This window comes from Nicotiana tomentosiformis, chromosome 6 (assembly GCF_000390325.3).
Source record: "Nicotiana tomentosiformis chromosome 6, ASM39032v3, whole genome shotgun sequence".
Taxonomy (NCBI): domain Eukaryota; kingdom Viridiplantae; phylum Streptophyta; class Magnoliopsida; order Solanales; family Solanaceae; genus Nicotiana; species Nicotiana tomentosiformis.
In genome coordinates, this window is record NC_090817.1 from 6,284,058 (window position 1) to 6,304,725 (window position 20,668).

A 20,668-nucleotide genomic window follows, 5' to 3' on the forward strand; every position below is an offset into this window, starting at 1 on the left:
TGGACCATCAATATAGCGACAAGTGGCGTTATTAATTAGACGAGTTAAAGAATGTGAAAATGCACGAGAGGAACACCCTCGAGGTTACACTAGGAAATGAACCGGACCTGACAACTGTAAAAGGAGAAACATGAGCGGAATGAATAAAGACCATTAATAAGGAAAGATGCACGAACCTGTCACAAATAAGGAAGGGAAATCGATATATATTTATGGTTATGGCAAATCCTCAGCAATAAATACTTCTGTTGTAATTATATATGGTAACGGGTAATCAATACAATTAATATCATTAGTGAGCCCGAATTAATTAAGGAAATCATTATAATTGTATGCTCATAAATAAGGACCGAGACCTCATTGTAGTGACATCTGATTTATTATTAAAATTTATGTAATAATTCTTTACTTTATTCTCAAGGTTCTAACCGCAACTTTGGAAGTGATTATCAATCTATTTCGTATTTTCTTTCTCTGTCAATTATTTTCATTCCTTGCTTTATTCTTCAAATTACTGGCAAAGTAAAGTAAATTTTGGTTATCAGTAACCCGATTTCTTCTTAATATTGACTTTGACCGAGAAATCTATTTTGGGTTAAACAACATTGTCCCAAAAATGGATGTTAGTTGCACAATCTATACATTGACCATTATGGAAGTTGGTTCTGTACGCTCGCAAAAATGTGACATGTGTATTTTGTTGGGAAAAAATAATAATGCCGCCCAGGAATAATATCTACGGAAAATAATAATAATAACACAAGAGAGTAACAACGATACCAACTCTTTTAATGAGTAAAATACAATACCTGAGCGGAGCAATATAACCACTATAATATTACAACTTAGTAGTGTCAAGAGACTATTACAATTTCGAAGAAATAATACTCTTTATTTAAAACACCTCAATACATTATTACTCACACTCACTATTTATCTCACAGACTACAATCTGTGGATTACTCTCTCTAACTTCTATTGCTTCTCTCTTATTTTTGGTGTGATTGAAATGAAGAATGGAAGCCTATATTTATAGTAAGAGATGACATCCAACTACTACAAATAAAAATATCTTGTTATTGATTTAGTCCTATAATATTTCAACAAAGTTAGGCACCTCCCATTTTTTTCAACAAAGTTAGGCACCTATCCCATTTTTTTTTCAACAACGTTAGGCACCTCCTATCCCATTTTTCTTCATTTTATTTTTTGTTTTTCTTCAATATGAGCCCCACGTCTTTGAGAATCAATTCTCTTTTGAGCAAACATCAGCTTTTGCAATTGGCTCAAAAAAATAGTTCTGCCATAGTGTCTGTTACAACGTACATGACTAAACATTCGTAAATTGTCTAGGTTCTACTTCGCAAGTGGATGTATAACTTCTATTGATTCTATCAGTGGTATCATAACCTTTTGCTTGTGAACAAACCATATGGTTTTTGCAACAAAATTCCCCGGCAAAAAAGAGTACTGGTCATTGTTGTTAACAGTTTTGACTGGAAGATCAGATCTATCCGCATTCATTTATTTATAAATATCCTTAGTTTATCATTCATCAGATGAGGTCATCAATTCCTAATAATGTGTAGAGGGAAGAAAACTATTAAAATCCTTTGCAAAGGTAGCACTGTTGCATGCTAAAAACCTTGATTGATAAACTGATATGTTCTTTCATGTTGTGTTATAGAAACTATAGGCTGAGCTTACGTAGATATAGAAAAGCATTTAGGAGAGATATCTGGCTTGAGTTTGAGATAAATTAGGCAACTGCCAGTAAGTAGTAGCTAAGATAAGAATTTAGTTTGAGAATGTTCAAAAGAATAACTAGCTAGTTTCATGCCACCTATAACCAAGTCAAAGGAGAAAAGCCCATGGTCTCTGATACTTTTGCAGATGCGGCTACTTGATGCTGCATTACTTGACAATTGACCGGTGACGAGGGCAGTTCGGTGTACAAAGTATTTCGTATTTATGCAAGGTCCAGAAAAGCCCGTATTCCAAGGGGTGTGATGTAGATAGTCTACCCTGACGCAAGTATCGGCGGCTGATTCCATGGCTTAAACATGTTACCTATAGGTCACAAGAAAAGAACTTCACCGCTGCTCCAAGGCTCCCCTTCCGATCACTGAACACAAAGACCATAAATATCCAACTAACTCATTCCCATACGGTTATTAAATGCTGAAGATTTACAAGAAAAACAAGTCATCGGTGGGCGCTACAAGGGATAGCCAAAATGATTTTTCTGGCTTTCTATGATTCTTGTTTTTACCACTGCTAGTGCTCTTTTAGAACCCTTTATTCTAAGATATAAGAGAGTGTCAACTCACTTTTCAAACAGCGATCTTGCTAAAGTAGTGGAGAATCCCAGCTAAAACCATTCCATACAGTCTTTTGGTTATAATGAACGCATCCAGATAGGAACAAGGGCATCTAAAATCATTTTTCTTGATTCTATGGTCACAATTTGTGATTACTGGATGAGTTGTTTCATATTTTCCCCTTCTTTTTTCTGATAATTCACTTGTATAGATAAGAAGAATATATCTTAATTAAGCACTATTAGCAAAAGAAGCACTAGATAAAACTTACCTTCTGACAGCCAGGGGCGAAGTTACGTTGGGTTAAGGGTCGTCGAAAATTTACATTGTGTATATAGGTAAAATATTAGGTTTTAGAGGTATATAATATATATGAATACCATTTGTTAGGGAATTTGTTTTCTCTTCTTTCAAGATTGAACAACCTTTAGAAAAATTTCTGGCTTCCCCCCTCCTCACAACACAATAGGAATATGCAAAATTCAAAAGCACGGCTATTTTTATCATTACCGTTAGGATTTAGATTCTGGCAAGTATTATTGAGGAGGATTGGCCACCTTTACAGAATGGTCACATGTATAGAATAAAGCATTTGGAGCTTTGTCTGAGGTTTTCTTACCCAGAATATTCATCTTGTCTGGTTAAAAATGGTGATTAGAATTCCTACTTATCAAATCCTATGCGAACACGCGAGCTTCTGTGCTTAGGTGGAATCAGCTACGGTTTCCACGTCATCATTCACTGTCCCTGTAACGATCCAGCCGGTCGTTTTGAGAGTAATAGCCCCGATCCCCTATTTACTACTTCTTCCATAATTATTTCTGCTATTGTGACTTGTCAGGAGGTTTCGTTTTAGTTTTTTGAGTGTTTTGGGACACTTAGTCCCTAAAACGGGAGCTTAAGTCTTAGGATTTTTACCATAGTCGGAACTGTGTGAATACGACTCCGGAATGGAGTTTCGTCGGTTCCGTTAGCTCCGTTAGGTGATTTTGGACTTGGGGGCGTGTCCGGATTGTGTTTTGGAGGTCCGTAGCTTATTTAGGCTTGAATTGGCGAAAGTCGAATTTTTTGGAGTTTTGGACCAATTGTGCAAAATTTTGATATCGGGGTCAGATTCCGATTCCGAAAGTTGGAGTAGGTCTGTAATGTTGAATATGACTTGTGTGTAAAATTTGGGGTCAATCGGACGTGGTTTGATAGGTTTCGACATCAGTTGTAGAATTTTGAAGTTTCAAGTTCTTTAAGTTAAAATTGGAGGGTGATTCGTGATTTTAGCGTTAGTTGATGTGATTTATGGGCTCGACTAAGTTCGTATGGTGTTTTAGGATTGGTTGATATGTTTGGTTGAGGTCCTGGGGGTCTCGGATGAGTTTCGGATGGTTATCGGATCATTTTTGGACTTGGAAGATTTTCCTTGTGCTAGGCTGGTTCTGCTATAATCGCACCTGCGCAAGGCTGCCCGCAGGTGCGAGCAAATTGGCGCAGAAGCGGAGTTGGGTGGATTGGTCAGGGGTCGCAGGTGCATGGAAAAGGTTGCATCTGTGATGCCCGCAAGTGCGCAAGGCTGTTCGCAGGTGCGCAAGGTCCGCAGAAGCGGAAGGGATTTTCGTAGCCGCGCACGCGTAGGTGCGGCCCTTTCATCGCAGGTGCTGGCAGAGGGGATAAGTGTTTTGCGCAGATGCATACATTTTCCGCACAAGCGCACCTGCAGGTGCAAGCCCAGGTTCCGCAGGTGCGGAAATACCTGGGTAGTGGTTAAAACTGAAGGGTTTCGTGATTTTTGTCATTTTTGACTTTGCAAACTCGGTTTAGGGCGATATTTGAGAGCATTTTCGAGACATTTCTTGAGGTAAGATACTTGTGCTTATTTTTTATCAATAATCTTGCTTCCCCATTTATTTTTTCACCTGATTAGTGTGTATTTAAGGTGAAAATTAGGAATTGGAGGCTAGGGATTTGGAAGTTTGATTTGTGAATTTTGAGGACCATTTGGTGTCGGATTTTAGTAAATTTGATATGGTTAGACTCGTGAGTGAACGGACTTTCGTATTTTATGACTTTTACCCGATTCCGAGATATGGGCCCCACGTGCAATTTTTGAGTTAATTTCGGAAATTTTGTATAAGTGTTGATTTCATTAATTATATGAGTGTATTATTGTTGTATTTATGATATGTAATTTCTTTTGGCTAGATTTGGGCCATTCGGAGCCAGATATTCGTGGGAAAGGCATTGTGACCGATTGATTGAGTTTGGTTCAAGGTAAGTGGCTTGCCTAACTTAGTGTAGGGGAAATCCCCTTAAGATTTGGAACTATTGTGATATGTGAGCGCCGTGTATGTGAGGTGATGAGTACGTACATATGCTAGTTGTGGAAAAACCCGTTTTCTTATTGAGTAGCAACCTGTTTTCCTTTTATTTTGAGTTATACCATTTTTATGAGCATTAATCTATTTTCATTCTTAATTGAGTTATTCCCATTTGTGCAGCTATCTTGTTTAGTCGAATACAACATGTCTACGTGTCTTAATTGCTTATGTGAACTATGTACAGCAATGCTTAGTGAATTTCCTACTTCTTCCTTGACTGGTACTTAGTCTAAATCGTAAGATTTTGTGATGTAGTTGCATTTCTATTGTTTGCGCTGCATATTTACTTTGGGACTGCGGAACGGTATTTCGGGAGATCCCCCTGTACTGCATATTTACTTTGGGACTACAGAACGGTATTCCGGGAGATCCCCCTGTCTTGCATATTTACTTTGGGACTACGGAACGGTATTCCGGGAGATCTCCCTGTACATTTACTTTGGGACTACGGAAAGGTATTCCGGGAGATCCCCCTGCACATTTACGTTTGGGACTAAGAGACGGTATCTCGGGAGATCCCCTGTTGTATTTTTGTGTACTGAGCTATTACTTTCTATGATTTCATTGTTGTTAAATTTCAGCCTTTATTTTATTCCGGTATTACACTCTATATTATTTTATTATATATTTACCAGTAGGGCCCTGACCTGACCTCGTCAATACTCGACCGAGGTTAGGCTTGACACTTATTGGGTACCGATTGTGGTGTACTCATGCTACTCTCTGCACATATTTTTCGTGTGCAGATCCAGGTGTACCTTATCAGCCGCACTATTAGTGAGCTGGGACAGCTTTGGAGACTTCAAGGTATATCTGCCGCGTCCGCAGACCTCGGAGTCCCCTTCTACTCTTTTTCATGTCCTTTATCTTCTGTATTTTTCCTTGTTAGACTCTGATGTATAGAGACACTAGATTTTTCCTTCTGTAGTTGTGATTCACGATGTTCCGGGTTTTGGGATTGTTGGCGTATTTTTGAATGGTTGGTTAAACTTATATTTTTATTTCATTATTCCGCAAAATAGTAGGCTTACCTAGTTGTAGAGACTAGGTGCCGTCACGATGTCACACGGAGGAGAAATTGGGTCGTGACAGTCCCTGTTAGGATGGCGAATCCGGGTAGTACGAAATTTAGCCAAACAAAGTTATAATGACAATAACAAAGATAATGCAAGTTGATAATAACGACAATTAAAGCATATAAAAGAGGCACAAAATTTAAAAATTTTCGGTCAACGTGACCTACGTCCACAAGCGGAGATGAGCAATTTCACTATAACAACTGGTACACAAAAGAGAGTACAAATTTAGAGATGAAACTCTAATTATACAAAAATATATCCCAAGAGAATAACCTCGCTACAATCACTCACAAAGAAGAGGTTTTGATAAGTTAAGTGTCCTGCTATGTTTTGATGATCTGACAAACGTAATGTAAGAACCAGATATGGAAACTGTTCCACACCCTCTTAGTGCGCAAAGATCAACAAGTCTCAAGTTTTGGACATGCTCTAACTTTCAAAGTCCAAGAAATAACAGAGGGATCAAATCGACATCAGTTCTTTTGCTGACAGTACCAGTCAACTCCCCACAGCTGTAAAGTGACTGTAACTGTTCCTCTGAACATACGCAACAGTGCAAACAGTGGAGCAATCACTTTATAGGGAATGCCTCTGTACCAAACATGCTTGCATCATTCAAGTGATGTCACTTATGTAATATTAACATGAAGCAAAGTAAAAACAATACACTTGCACACTCATAATCGATCAAGCTCTCTCTCAAGTGGATTGCCAACTTGCAAGTGACATTCAAGGCGTCAAGAGCAAAGAGCAACATAACGAAGGACTAGTTTCCTGCATTGAGTCATCATATGTCCTTAGTTGTGTAGAACCTTTATCAAAACAATTTACTTGTAATTCCTACTTATCTTAGTTAAAAGCATTGTGTACGAAACCCTTGTAAATTCATAAACCATATGTTTGTGTCTTGGCTAGAGTAAGTCGAGTTGTAAGCTTTGTAATAGAGTTATTACAAAAGGGACTTGTAATAGAGTTGTTACAAGTTAGTTAGGGATTAAGAGGTTAATTCCTAGGTTACAACAGTTTGTAATCTGAAGTTTGTTGAGTAGTGAAGTTAAAATCCTACAAGGGTAGGTTGTGGTTTTTTATCCCGTGAGCTGGGAGTTTTCCACGTAAAACTTTACTGTGTCATTTACTTACTGTTGTGTGTGTCCGTTCTGTGGAAACTGATAGAGAACTTAGTTCTCTATATAGTTTGGTGGACTCTTAGTTTCTATCAATTGGTATCAGAGCAAGTTTTTTCTATCAGGCTAACACCTAGAAAGGATCCTCATGGCGGCTCTGCCAAACTTTGAAGAATGTCAATCAACCTACAGACCACCATGATTTAATGGTTAATACTATGGATGGTGGAAGACAAGGATGCATGATTTTATCATGGCTGAAGACTCAGAACTTTGGGATGTCATCTGCGATGGTCCTTTTGTTCCTATAAAGACCATTGGAGAACCAACAGTGTCAGTTCCCAAGACTAGGAAAGAATACAAGTTGATAGAAATGATATAGAGAAGAACTTCCTAGCCAAATAGATCTTCATCTGTAGTATTGGACCAGACAAATACAACTGGATTTATGCCTGCCAATCTGCTAAAGAGATCTAGGAAGCTCTCCAAATAGCACATGAAGGGACTACTCAAGTCAAACAGTTGAAGATTGGTATGCTAACCACTAAGTACGAGCTATTCAGGATGAAGGACGATGAGTCCATTCAAGAAATGCATGCTCGCTTCACTTCTATCATCAATGATCTCCATTCTCTAGGAGAAATCATTTCAAGAAACAAGCTTGTAAGAAAAATACTCAGCGTATTACCTGGATCCTGGAAAATCAAAGTAAATACTATCACGGAGGCAAAGGATCTGCAGAAGTTGACCATTGATGAACTCATTGGCAATCTGAAAACTTATGAAATGAAGAAGAAGAAGGATAATTAGAGAAAAGATCCCAAAAGGGAGTAGAACCTGGTCTTCAAGACAGACAAAAATGACTCAAGTGGTGAGGATGCCGATATGGCTTACCTGACAAAGAGATTTCAGAAAATGGTTCGCAAAAATGGAGGTATTCTAAAAAGGGGCAGCTCTAGCAAGCCAAGAGGCTATTACCTATGTCATAAGTGTGGTAAGTCAGGATATTTCATCAAGGATTGTACCCTACTCAAGCAATATCAGTACAAACACAACACAAACAAAGCAGCCAAGAGGAACCCGATTCCTAACAAATGATTCAAGAGAAACGATGTCGCTGAAAATGTTGTGAAGCAAGCTCTTGCTGCATGGGGAGACTTCTCCAGCGAATCTGGATAGGATGATGAACAAGGTAACAACTCCATGATGGAAGTAGAGAGTGAAGCAGCTGAATATGACTCTATATTTGCCTTGATGGCAAAATCGGGCGATGATGAAGATGATGATGATGAGGTAAAATTTCTGGATGTTCAAAGAAATTTGAAGTCCTACTCTCAGAAAAATCTTATATCTTTGGTAAATATTTTAATTGATGCTTATCATAGTCTTATAAATGATAAAAATGCATTAACTGTGGAATTATGAGAAGTAGAACATGATAGGGATGATCTAGTGGTTGTCGTGGTCGATTTAAAAGAGACCATTGAGTGCTTAAAAATGATAAAGAAGCTCTAACTGAAAAGATTGCTAGCATAGAGCATGAGAGAGATGACTTATTAGTAGTAGTCGTGGACTTAAAGGAAACAATTGAGGAACTAAAAATGGAAAGTAGGCATGATATCACCCAAAAGGGAAAGGGAGTTGCAAGTGAGGCACATATTAAGCTTGAAAATGAACTCCAAACAGTGAAATCTAGTCTGTGTACAGAACTTGAAAGAAACCAGAAACTTCAATAAGACCTAGCCAGAGTTAAAAGTGACCTCAAAAAATCTCTAAAGAGAGTCGGGTTCCAAAGAGAAAAGACTCCCTACAACCCATATAGCAAGTGTGTTACTGTCCCTGATAACTGGCTTTGTACTCACTGTGGAAACACTTGTCACTTTAAAGAAAATTGTAACGTTAGAATTCAGTCCCAACAGAGAAACAAGGTGTTAGTTGAAAAGGTAACTACTGCTAAGGAACTTGGTCCCTCCACTAAAAAACGTATATTGCCTGTCTGGACAAGAAGAAGTCTGATTCACCCTTTTCCTCACTACAAGGGACCCAAACTTGTTTGGGTTCCTAAATCTAACTCTTGAATTTCTTGTGCAGGGAGCAGTAAAAGGAAGCAGCCAAAAATGGTACATGGATAATGGTTGCTCTAAATATATGACTGGAAGCACAAATGATTTCTTTTTACTCAAAGCCCTGCAAGGAGGGAGTGTGTCCTTTGGAAATGAAAAAAAGGGATACATTCTAGGAGTTGGAAGGATTGGAAAGTCTCTTACTTACTCAATTAAAAATGTGTACTATGTGAACGGCTTGAAGTACAGTCTACTAAGTGTTTCCCAAATCTGCGACAAGGAAAATAAAGTGGAATTTGTGTCAAAATATGCACGGTCACAAATCTTGTGACTGGTGAGGTGGTTCTGGTGGCTAAAAGATACAAAAATATTTATGTTGCTAATTTTGAATCCTTACAAAATGGGAATTTCAGTTGTCTGAGCGTTGTTGATGATGATGATGAACTGTGGCACAGAAGATTGGGTCATGCAAGTTTTACGTTGCTGAACAAATTAGTCAAGAAGGACCTGGTTTGTGGCCTGCCCAAGTCAAGCTTCAAGGATCACAAGGTGTGTAATGTATGTGTAAAAGGAAAACAAGTCAGATCCTCCTTCAAACCCCAAAAGGAAGTTAGTACCTCAAGGCCACTTGATCTCCTTCATATGGATCTGTGTGGACCTATGAGGGTGCCAAGTAGAGGAGTAAAGAAGTACATTTTTGTTATAGTGGACGATTATTCTAGATTCACTCGGACCCTATTTCTTAGAACTAAGGATGAAACCTTTCAAGTATTTGCTGCATTTGTGAAAATGATCCAGGTGAAGATGGGCCATAAGGTCTGATCACGACACATAATTAGACAATGCCAAATTCGACGAATTTTGTGCTGAAAATGGCATTACTCATAATTTTTCAACTCCAAGAACACCTCAACAAAATGGTGTTGTGGAGAGGAAAAATAGGACTCTTGAAGACATAGCAAGAACAATATAGATTGACTGTGGCATTGCAAAAATATTCTGGGTAGAAGCAGTCAACACTGCATGCTACTTGGTAAACATGTGCATGATCAGGTCCCTCCTTAACAAAACCCCGTATGAACTGTTGGAAAGCTGACACATTTAAGGACATTTTGTCTGCAAATGTTTTGTTCTCAACAATGGCAAGGAAGCACTTGGAAAATTCGATGCCAAAAGTGATGAAGGAATCTTTCTAGGCTATTCATCACAAAGCAAAGCTTACATAGTATACAGCAAGAGAACTCAATGTGTTGAGGAAAGCATACATGTGATCTTTGGTGAATCTCACCATCCTTATGGGAAAGATTCACATGATAATATTGATCAAGACGGAGAACAGTCGGTTGTTCCTGGTGAAGTCATAGACATGGCAAATGGTAAGGCTGACATGATAAGTCTAGTCAAGGAATCAAATGATGATGGTGTACTTGTATATCCAACTGATGTGGAGGAACCTGGTTCCTCAATCACAACAATTGAAGCTGAGAATAGAGTTGTTGATGATGTCCAAGGAACCCCACATGATGAGTTGAGAAGCGAAACTCACGACAACTAAGGATCATGTTCAGAAATACCTGGACTCTCTCACAATGAGATTCAGGTGTCTAACTGGAAGCACAAAAGTTCACACCCTCTTGAAAATGCGATCATTCCTTTTGACTCGGGGATTCAAATGAGGTCAAAGTCAAGAAACGCGCTTGCCTTATCAGCCTTTCTTTCTCAAATTGAGCCCAAAAATATCAAGGAAGCATTGAAAGATGCTGACTGGATTACGACTATGCAAGAAGAACTCCATCAATTTGAGAGTAACAGTGTATGGCACCTGGTTCATTGACCTGCTGACAGAACTGTTATAGGAACCAGGTGGGTATTCAGAAACAAGCTTGATGAGTTTGGGAACACAACAAGGAACAAGGCAAGGCTATAGTTCAAGGATACAACCAAGAAGAAGGGATTGACTATGATGAAACTTTTGCCCCAGTTGCTCAAATGGAGGCCATCAGAATCCTTATTGCATTTGCTTCTCATATGGAATTCAAATTGTTCCAAATGGATGTCAAAAATACAGTTCTGAATGGCTTTCTAAAAGAAGAAGTCTTCGTCAAACAAACTCCTGGCTTCGAATATCATGAGCATCTTGAGTATATTTTCAAATTCGGCAAGGCCTTATATGGGCAGAAGCAGGCTCCTCGCGCATGGTATGAAAGGTTGTCCAAATTTCTCCTAGAAAATGGTTTTAAAAGAGGAAAAATTGACAACACCTTATTTCTGAAGAAACAAGGGAGGAACCTGCTCATTGTGCAAGTTTATATTGATGACATCATCTTTGGTGCAACAAATGATACTCTATGTGATGAGTTTGCAAAGCTCATTGGAAGTGCGTTTGAAATGAGCATGATGGAGGAATTGAATTTCTTCTTAGGCCTGCAAGTCAAGCAAACTCCTAAGGGCACAATGATAAGTCAGCAGAAGTACATCAAAGAGCTTCTGAAAGATTTGAAATGGAAAGCTCAAAAGTCATTGACACTCCCATTGCCACTGCCACTCGACTGGACATGGATGAACATGGTTCCCCTGTGAATGAGACCATGTATACATGTATCATTGGGTCACTCTTGTATCTCACAACAAGAAAACCAGATATTGTTTTTAGTGTGGGATGATGTGCCAGGTTTCAATCAAATCCAAAGGAATCTCATCTGAAGGCTGCCAAGAGAATCTTGAGATATTTAAAGGGAACACAAGACCTGGTTCTCTACTACCCCTCAGGAGACAACTTCGACTTGATTGGGTATGCTGATGCTAATTATGCTGGTTATCTGGTGGACAAGAAAAATACTTCTGGCATGGCACACTTTCTGGGTTCGTGTCTAATTTCATGGGGTATAAGAAAACACAATTCAGTGGCTCTTTCAACTGCAGAAGCTGAATATGTGGCGGATGCCTCTTGTTGTGCTCAACTGTTGTGGATCAAGTAGCAACTAGAAGATTTTGGTGTGTTTTCTGATTGTGTGTCGTTACTATGTGAAAACACCAATGCACTCAACATGGAAAATAACCTAGTTCAGCATAAGAGAACAAAGCACATTGATGTGCGACATCATTTTTTCAGAGACAATGTTGAAAAAAGGCTTATCTGTATAAAGTTCTGTAGCACAGAAGATCAAATTGCAGACATCTTCACCAAAGCACTGAGCAGAGAGCACTTTGAAAAGAATCGTCTTGCACTAGGGTTGATAAAATCAAGTTGAGGACCTGGTTCATCGATGATTGGCTATGAAAGAAATGTACAGGTGAAAATTGCTAAAAAGGTATTTTCTGGCAAGGTCTAACTCATATCTATACCGTTACAGATAGACACGCATGACAATTACAGAGCAAACAAGGAGCTAATGTATTGCATCTTCGCAAAAGGATGAGGATCACATTTAAAATATCTATCAGGGAACCTGCTTCCTGCGACACAAGTTAGTAGTTCCTTTTGTACTCTCATGCACAACTTTTTAAACGGCTAAAAATGGTGCCATGTCATTAAATTGTCAGCTTCTTTTTTTTCGGGAATCCAAGCGTCTTACTCGTTACAAAACGAACGTCTACCCAGAAAATCAATACCCGTTCCCAACCGGTCCCTCACCCTCTTTTAATAAACCCAAACTCTGTCACTCTCACAAATGTTCACATCAAAAGCAAAAATTTCCCTTTTTCTCTCAACAACCAAACACTCTTTTTTTTCATAAACTATCATTACACTCTATAATGTCTAAGAATCTCGAAGCCTCAAATGTCCCCAGTATCATCCTCACTGCATCTTCATCTCTTGAAGCATCAGTGACAGAGTATAAGCACCTTACGCCACCCAGTCCAAAACCTAAGTAAGATTCCCAACCACTCACTGCCTCTTCTCCACTCAAATCAAGTTTTGGTTCTCATCAGAGTCATAAAACTTCGAATCCCAAGAGGTTTGTGGCTATGACCTCTCCCTCTGCCTCGCCAGAAAATGGCTAAGGGAGAAACAGTAGAGGGAGAAAAAAACTAGGAAATTTCCAGTCTGTATTTAGAAGAGAGTTCCGAGGCACAACAAAGTGTGGTTAACATAATGACTACCCCAAGTCTCGATTTGAATGCTGCAGATCTTATAGGTAATATTTCTTCTATGCCTTTTGAGTTTCCTTTAGGGTTAGAAGAACAAGAGGCCATAGAAAATATGTCGTGAATAGTTGCTGAGGGGTGTGTGGATGGTTGCTCTGAAGGTGTGTCTGAAACCAATGGGTCTCAGGGGGAAGGTGCAAGTCTACAGGAAGAGGATAGGGAACTGGTGCCTGTCAAAAATTTGGTACCTGAAAGTACTACTGGGGAACCACTCGAGGGACCTGATCCCTCCACCCAAGAGGAACCCTTTGCTCCTACTTGGGATGAAACCCCATGTTCATCAAAAGAACCTCAGGTCAGTACTGATTCCGCCCCTCTCCCCATTCTTATGCTGAGCCATTGGCCATTGTTGCTCCCGAGATGAGATCTCTGTCCGAGGAGGAGAATGATGGTAGTGAAGAAGACTATGATAATGTGGCTCTTTCAAGATTTATTAGTGCTAGGAGTAGCAGGAAAACTCCCAAAACACCCACTCCTAAAAGACCTACTACTAGGCTGCAACAGAAGGAGGCTCTTGAGTCAGCTCTGAAGAAAAGTAAGAAAAAAAAGAAAAGGAGAAGGTTGGTGAAGGGTAAAAAGTTAGTACATGAAGAGGTGGTGCCTGCAGCTCTTGTTGTGGACATTGATGACGAGGTGGATGAGGAACCCAGTCACTTAATCCGTAAATCCTCCAAGAAACTTGCGGTTCAAAATTCTGGAAAAGAGTCATATGTGAAAGTAATGGAAGTTAGTAATGTTGAAGTGTGTAAGTCTGGAGAAAAAGTGGTTGAGGGGTCAGGTAAGAACGTGACTGAGAAATCTGTGCCTAAGAAGGTGTCTGAGAAACTTACAGAGAAAGCTAAAATTATGAGAAAATCAGTGAAACGGAAGAGTGGAGCCAATGAGGGACCTTGTTCCTCAAAAAGGACTAAGGTGAGGGTGGCCAAGAATGAAAGAAGAGAAAATCTGAGAAATCAGAAAGTGCTGTGGGGCAGAACATTTGCCCCTGATATTCTCGACATGCCAAGCATGAGCCAACTGGTTGATATATGTGACTTTCAACAGTGGACACCTTTGTTCACAAATGAGAGTCCTGCAGTATATGAGGCCGAAGTGCGCAGTTTTTATGCTGATTTGTTCATAGTCGAGGATGATAACATCTGCATGAAGGTGAATGGGGTTGATTTTGTGTTGGATGAAGCTGTGTTGGGAACCATCTTGGGTGTGCCTACCGACGGAATATCCTCCATTGAGGGAACTTAGTCGTCAAACTTCAAAAATGTCATTCTGAAGGATAATGCAGTGCAGCAGGGGGAACGAGTACACAAGAAGACCCTCCTTCCAGTGTACCAGCTGCTATTCAAAATGGTGAACAATGTGTTGCTCCCTCGTGCAAAAAGAAATTCTATTACATCACGAGCAGATTTGCTCCTCATGGAAGCACTGGATATATACTCCACTATAAATCTGCCGGGAATCATGATTGAGCACTTGAAAAAGTAGCAGATTTCAAGGATGGTAATCATGGGCTGCCCTATGGGTTTCTTCTCACCAAAGTGTTTGAGTTCTTCAAAATTCCCCTGGGAAGGCCACCATGGATACTCGCAAGCAGAGTTTCTCCAAAACCACCTTGGAAGAATGTGAGTGCATCGATAAGAAATGAGGGATTGGCAGCAATTCCACTATCTCTCAAATGATTGAAGCTCAGAATATCGCTAATGAAGAGATAAGGAAGTTGAAGGCAAGTAATGTTATCCTTGAGGGTCAGCTCAGTCAGGCCCAAGAGGCACCTGGTTCTAGTAGCTCACAAAGCGCAGAGGTTGCTCGCCTAACCAAAGAAAATGTTGATCTCAAGAAACAGGTCGAGGACCTGAAGGAGAGGTTGATCAATGAGCAAGGGTCTTCAAATGCTCGAATGGATATCCTCCTTAAAACTCTTGCCTTTTCCTCTCTGCCACCCCCTTCCAGTGCTCCTTAGAGTCATTCCCTTCCCAGTGTCAAGTTCAAGTTGTTTCTATTTCTTGCTTTTGGTTATGTTTGATGACTGGTACCTTTTTTTTGTTGTTTTTATTTTATGGTGATTGTGTAACAATGGAACTTCTCCATGCTTATTACCAAAATTAATGAATTTCTCGTCCTTTTGCTGTGCATATCTTGTTCTTTTGCTCTATTTTTAGTCATGATTGTGTGCACACATGTGGCATGAGTTAACCAGGCTAGACTTCCTTTTGCTTATTGCTTGTGCCTAATCTTTTTATGATGCCAAAAAGGAGAAAAGTAATTGAGGGGAAACAAGCACAGGCTCAGGGGGGATTTATTAATTGAGGGGGAACAACACAGGCTTAGGGGGGATTTCAATTACAAGTTTATCATCATCAAAAGGGGAAAAATTGATAAGTTTTGTGTCCTGCTATGTTTTGATAATCTTACAAACTTAATGCTAAGAACCAGATGGGGAACCTGTTCCACATCCTCTGAGTGCTCAAAGATCAACAAGTCTCAAGTTTGGGACATGCTCCAACTTTCAGAGTCCAAGAAACAACAGAGGGAACAGATCGACATCAGTTCTTTTCCTGACAGTACCAATCAACTCCCCACAGCTGTAAAGTGACTGTAAATGTTCCTCTGCACACACGCAACGGTGCAAACAGTAGAGCAGTCACTTTAAGGGAATGCCTCTGTACCAAACATGCTTGCATCATTCAAGTGATGTCACTTATGTAATATTAACATGAAGCAAAGCAAAAACAATACACTTGCACACTCATAATCGATCAAGCTCTCTCTCAAGTGTATTGCTAACTTGAAAGTGACATTCAAGGCATCAAGAACAAAGAGCAACATAACGAAGGACCATTTTCCTGCATTGAGTCATCATATGTCCTTAGTTGTGTAGCATCTTTGTCAAAATATTTTACTTGTAATTCCTACTTAACTTAGTTAGAAGCATTCTGTAGGAAACCCTTGTAAAATCATAAACCATATGTTTGTGTCTTGGCTAGAGTTAGTCCAGTTGTAAGCTTTGTAATAGAGTTATTACAAAGGGGATTGTAATAGAGTTGTTACAAGTTAGTGAGAGATTAAGAGGTTAATTCCTATGTTACAACAGTTTATAATCTGAAGTTTGTTCAGTAGTGAAGTTGAAATCCTACAAGGGTAGGTCGTGTTTTTTAATCTCGAAAGTTGGGAGTTTGCCACGTAAAACTCTACTATGCCATTTACTTACTGTTGTGTGCGTGCGTTCTGTGAAATCTGATAGAAAATCTGGTTCTCTATGTAGTTTAGTGGACCCTTAGTTTCCCAACACTAACTCTATGGAATATAATATAACTCTCTATTACAAGAATACTCAAAATGAGTTTCTATTCAAAATATGGGATGATTCAAATGAAGTAAGATGACCTGTATTTATAGGGCAAAGTTCTTGGTCCCAAAGTAAAGAAAAAAGAATAAAAGAAAATACTTTTATTCTTTGGCTCCAAGCTAGAATTCTTTGGCTTCAATAACTGGTCAAGAGACATCAACTCATTGTCAATCTCACATTACTCTTGATTTGCTCCAATATGAACACCATTTTATGTGTTTGTATAACTGTCCCTGTAGTAAGGGAGTTCGATTACAATCTCTTTTGTTTCTAATTCTGCAGTGAGAATCTTCAGAGAATATTGATTTCTTTATTGATGAGAAACAAAGGTAAACGCCATTTGATCCTTTACCTAAATACATTGTCTAAGGTACCTGTCAAGAAAGAGGTGTACTTCTCTTCAAATTGATATATTCAATACCGTCTGGATATTTAATGTAACATGTTTTGTTCTGAGTTCCTGTTTCACCTGTTTGTGCCGATAAAAGCTGTTGACATTCTTAGCAATCTATTTGGTGAAACTAAGGTCCTGTCAACCGTGGCGGAGCAAGGAATTATATTAAAGGGAGTCAAAATATAAAGAAATAAATTCCCCAAGAAATCAAGAGGTGTCATTATATTGTATATATACATATTTTAAAAAACAATTACCAAGCTAAACAGTATAATTTTCCGACAAATGGGTGTGTCGGTTGACACCCCTTGGGTGCATGTGGCTCCGCCACTGCCCGTCAAGAAAGCGGTATTTTGTCTCTTAAGTTTGATATACTCAACTGTCAGGAATAATGCAACTCTCATGTTTTGTTCAGAATTCACATATCACCTGTCTGTGCCGATAAATGGCGCTGATATTTATTTGGTGAAACTAAAGACTGGTCTGATAATATCTAGAGTGCTCTAACCATCATATTATTGTTTACCAAATGGAGGAAAAGGCCTAAATATGTGATTAAGAGTTCTAAAACTGGTTTTATCAAAAATAGACAACTAAACACAGACATGCTTGAACAGGAGATGAAACAACAACAACAACCCAGTATAATCTCACTAGTGGGGTGTGGGAGGGTAGTGTGTACGCAGTCCTTACCCCTACCCTGGGGTAGAGAGGCTGTTTTCAAAGACCCTCGGCTCCCTCCCTCCAAGAATTCTCCACCTTGCTCTTGGGGTGACTCGAACTCACAACCTCTTGGTTGGAAGTGGACGGTGCTCGCCACTAAAGTAACTCACTCCGTCAAGAACCTTCAATTATGCATTATGAGGGAATTGATTCTTATCCCTCCCCTTCACATAACATCTTCCCCCTCATAACACCTACTAGAAATGGATACAGAACAAAGAATAATATTTTTGAGGAGATCCTTTTTAGTGGAATAATGGACCGAGAACGGGTTAGGAGGGGCATTACTGGACTTATGCAAGAAAATAGTGCTTCACAGGGCGTAGCGTACACATAATTTTTAGTAAGCGACGTTGATATTTAAGGAAATAAATAAACTGTGGGACAAATAGCGAAAGAGATGAGAAGTTTAAAATTACGATAGCAAAGTAGCTTGTTTAAATTTTGCAAAATCACAAAAATAGAAAAATCTTTTAAAATTATGATTCCAGATGATGTACAAATAACACCGTTATAGGAGTATATGCTTAAATAACTTCCTTTATGCATTCAAACATTTTTTTAATCACTTATAGAACGTGGAAGTCAGGTTTAATTGATTAATTTTTATGATGAAATTGAGGGTTCATCTCTATTTTTTCAAAAGGACCATGCTAAAACATGTTTTCTGCTGAGGTCGATTCCCAGACATCAAGCAAGAAAAATGCAACCTGACCACTATGCCCAACGCTGCTTTATGCCATGAAAGTCATTTATATTTTATATTATAGTTTTGTTTTTTTGCATATATCTATATAGCAAAATTTTCCAACCAAACGGTGTCGGATGCATCCGCCCTTGCTCACATGCATGAATATAACAGTTGACAACTTTAGAGAGCCATACATCTATGCAGCATGGTCACAAGGGTGGTCAACTGACCACCCTCGAAAAATTACACTGCGTATATAAGTAAAATATTACGTTTTAGAGGTATATAACATATATTGAACACCCTTTGTCGGGAATTTTTTTTCACTTCCTTCAAATTTGAATACCATTGGGAAAATTCCTAGCTTTGCCACTACCTCTACGATCAAGAAAAAAGGAAAGTAGGAGGTTTATCCAATTCTTTTTTGGAAACTTTGTGCTATCTTGTGGATCCCATTTAAGGAAACCGTCTGAAGCTCACAACTGATCAAAAAGAAAACTTTGGGCCCCATTAATGAGGTTTTCCAACTATATAAACCTCCCCAAACCATTCATCAAAATTACCACCTCCAGCAAACCATTTCTCGAGCCTCAAGTTTACGTCTAGTTGAGAAGCTCAGTTCATCACAAGGTGAGGCATCGATGATTTATTTTCCTTCTGCAGTATAGACCCTTGTGGTCTGGCCCTTCCCCGGATCCCGTGCATAGTGGGGGCTTAGTGCACCGGGCTGCCCTTTAGTTCATTTCATTGTCTAAGATGGATAACCAATAAGATTTTTTATATGGCCTATTTTACTTCCCATATGAAAAATTGTTCTCATCATCTTTTTATGTTCAATTTCAGGTAGACATAAAATGAACAGTGGAGATTGGATGTGTGCTGCATGCCAACACATAAATTTCAAGAGAAGGGATGCATGCCAACGATGCAGCTGCCCTAAATATGCAACGTCGGCTGATGTTGCCATGTATGGACTAAACAAAACAGAAGTCTTAGCTGGAGATTGGTATTGCAGTGCTATGAACTGTGGTTCTCACAACTATGCAAGCAGAACAAACTGCTATAGATGTGGTGCCTTAAAAAGTGATTATTATGGTATCGGGGCAGGAATGATGGCATCAGCCGGTTATGGATATGATGCAAGTGCTATTCCTGGTTGGAAGAGTGGTGATTGGATTTGCAGCAGGTTAGTTTACATTTACTTCAATAACAACAACTACTTCTCAATTCCTAACAAGTCGGGGTCGGCTACATGAATCTTGTCGCTCCATTTAAGCTCATTCTGGTCCAATATTGCAACAACAACAACATCTATGCCTTAATCTGAAGCAAGTTGGGATCAGCTATTATGAATCTTCACTAATCATGTCGCTGAAATTAAACTCATTTCAAACAAATATTATAAAAATAGAATTTAAAAGTACTAGACGTTTTCACTATATTTGTTAATGGCATATAAATCTCCGATAAGACTAGGACTCCTAGAAAACATTGTATTATGAGGACTCATGACAAGATTGACTAGTTTTATGCTAATTGTTAGCCTGCCGCGATTCTCCTCCTTTTACTACTGACATACTATCTTAGGGATTTAAACTGAAATAGCTGCCTTCTTGTTTGACAGATTAGGATGTGGTGAGCACAACTATGCAAGCAGAGCTGAATGTTATAAGTGCAAAACACCTAGGGATTTTGGTGAGCCTGATACTGCATAGTCGACATTTTACTTTCCAACAGCATTTTTATTTACTAACATCTTGTTCAATTTTCTGTTTTTCAGGAGGTGATCTGAGAGAAAGTAACCTATATTGAGGGATGTGGCAACATGAAGTTATTACTGAAGATTTACCAGAACTCATAATCTTCAATGACCCTTCTTCTTTTCCTCTTAGTTTTTCTTTTCTTCCTTTTCTTTAACAGTTTTTAGTAGTTAATTGCTCAAAGAAGGGTTTCTATTTCTAACTGCATTGTAACTGTGCAAAGTGTTCAATGAATGAAATCGCTTCAGATTTTGCATTCTTTCTGTCTTTCAAGTTTCAACAACTGCATTTGTAGGGGTGGTCCAGTGAATAATGTTATGTAGCCTCACAATCACTATGGAAGACAATGTTAGAGTATGCTCGAGCCTTATAAATGGACAAAAACAATAAAAGATAGTAGGCATATAAAGAGACCAACCGACTCTAAATCCTAAATCCTAAATCCAGTGTTGTTGACTGTGGTTTATGTGGCTTATGTGAGTGTTCCCAACTTCCTTTAAACAACAAGAAATTGATCTCAGTTTCAAACTAGTTGAGATTGCGTATATGATCCTCGCAATCCATTTTGTCTCATTTGCATTTCACTCCATTTTGGGGAGAAAATAAAGGAGAAATCATCACTCTTTTGCCTTAAGAAGAAAATGAAAAGAAA

At 39.0% G+C, this 20,668-nt stretch overlaps 1 protein-coding gene across 5 annotated transcripts in view; it reads left to right on the forward strand.

The window, feature by feature from the left end:
• LOC104120894 (uncharacterized) overlaps positions 1 to 20,668 on the forward strand; it is a 119,087-nt gene that overhangs the window by 63,813 nt on the left and 34,606 nt on the right. Inside the window, exons 1-4 of one of the 5 annotated variants that reach the window (XM_033660207.2) lie at positions 18,779 to 18,886; positions 19,100 to 19,442; positions 19,881 to 19,951; positions 20,037 to 20,272. The exons of 3 other annotated variants lie outside the window; for them this stretch is intronic. In XM_033660207.2, coding sequence (XP_033516098.1) covers positions 19,111 to 19,442; positions 19,881 to 19,951; positions 20,037 to 20,068 — 435 coding nt within the window. In that variant the 5' untranslated portion in view covers positions 18,779 to 18,886; positions 19,100 to 19,110 and the 3' untranslated portion in view covers positions 20,069 to 20,272. Of the gene's footprint in view, positions 1 to 18,778; positions 18,887 to 19,099; positions 19,443 to 19,880; positions 19,952 to 20,036; positions 20,273 to 20,668 lie in introns of those variants that run through there. One more of the 5 variants, XM_070177070.1, reaches the window with a different exon arrangement.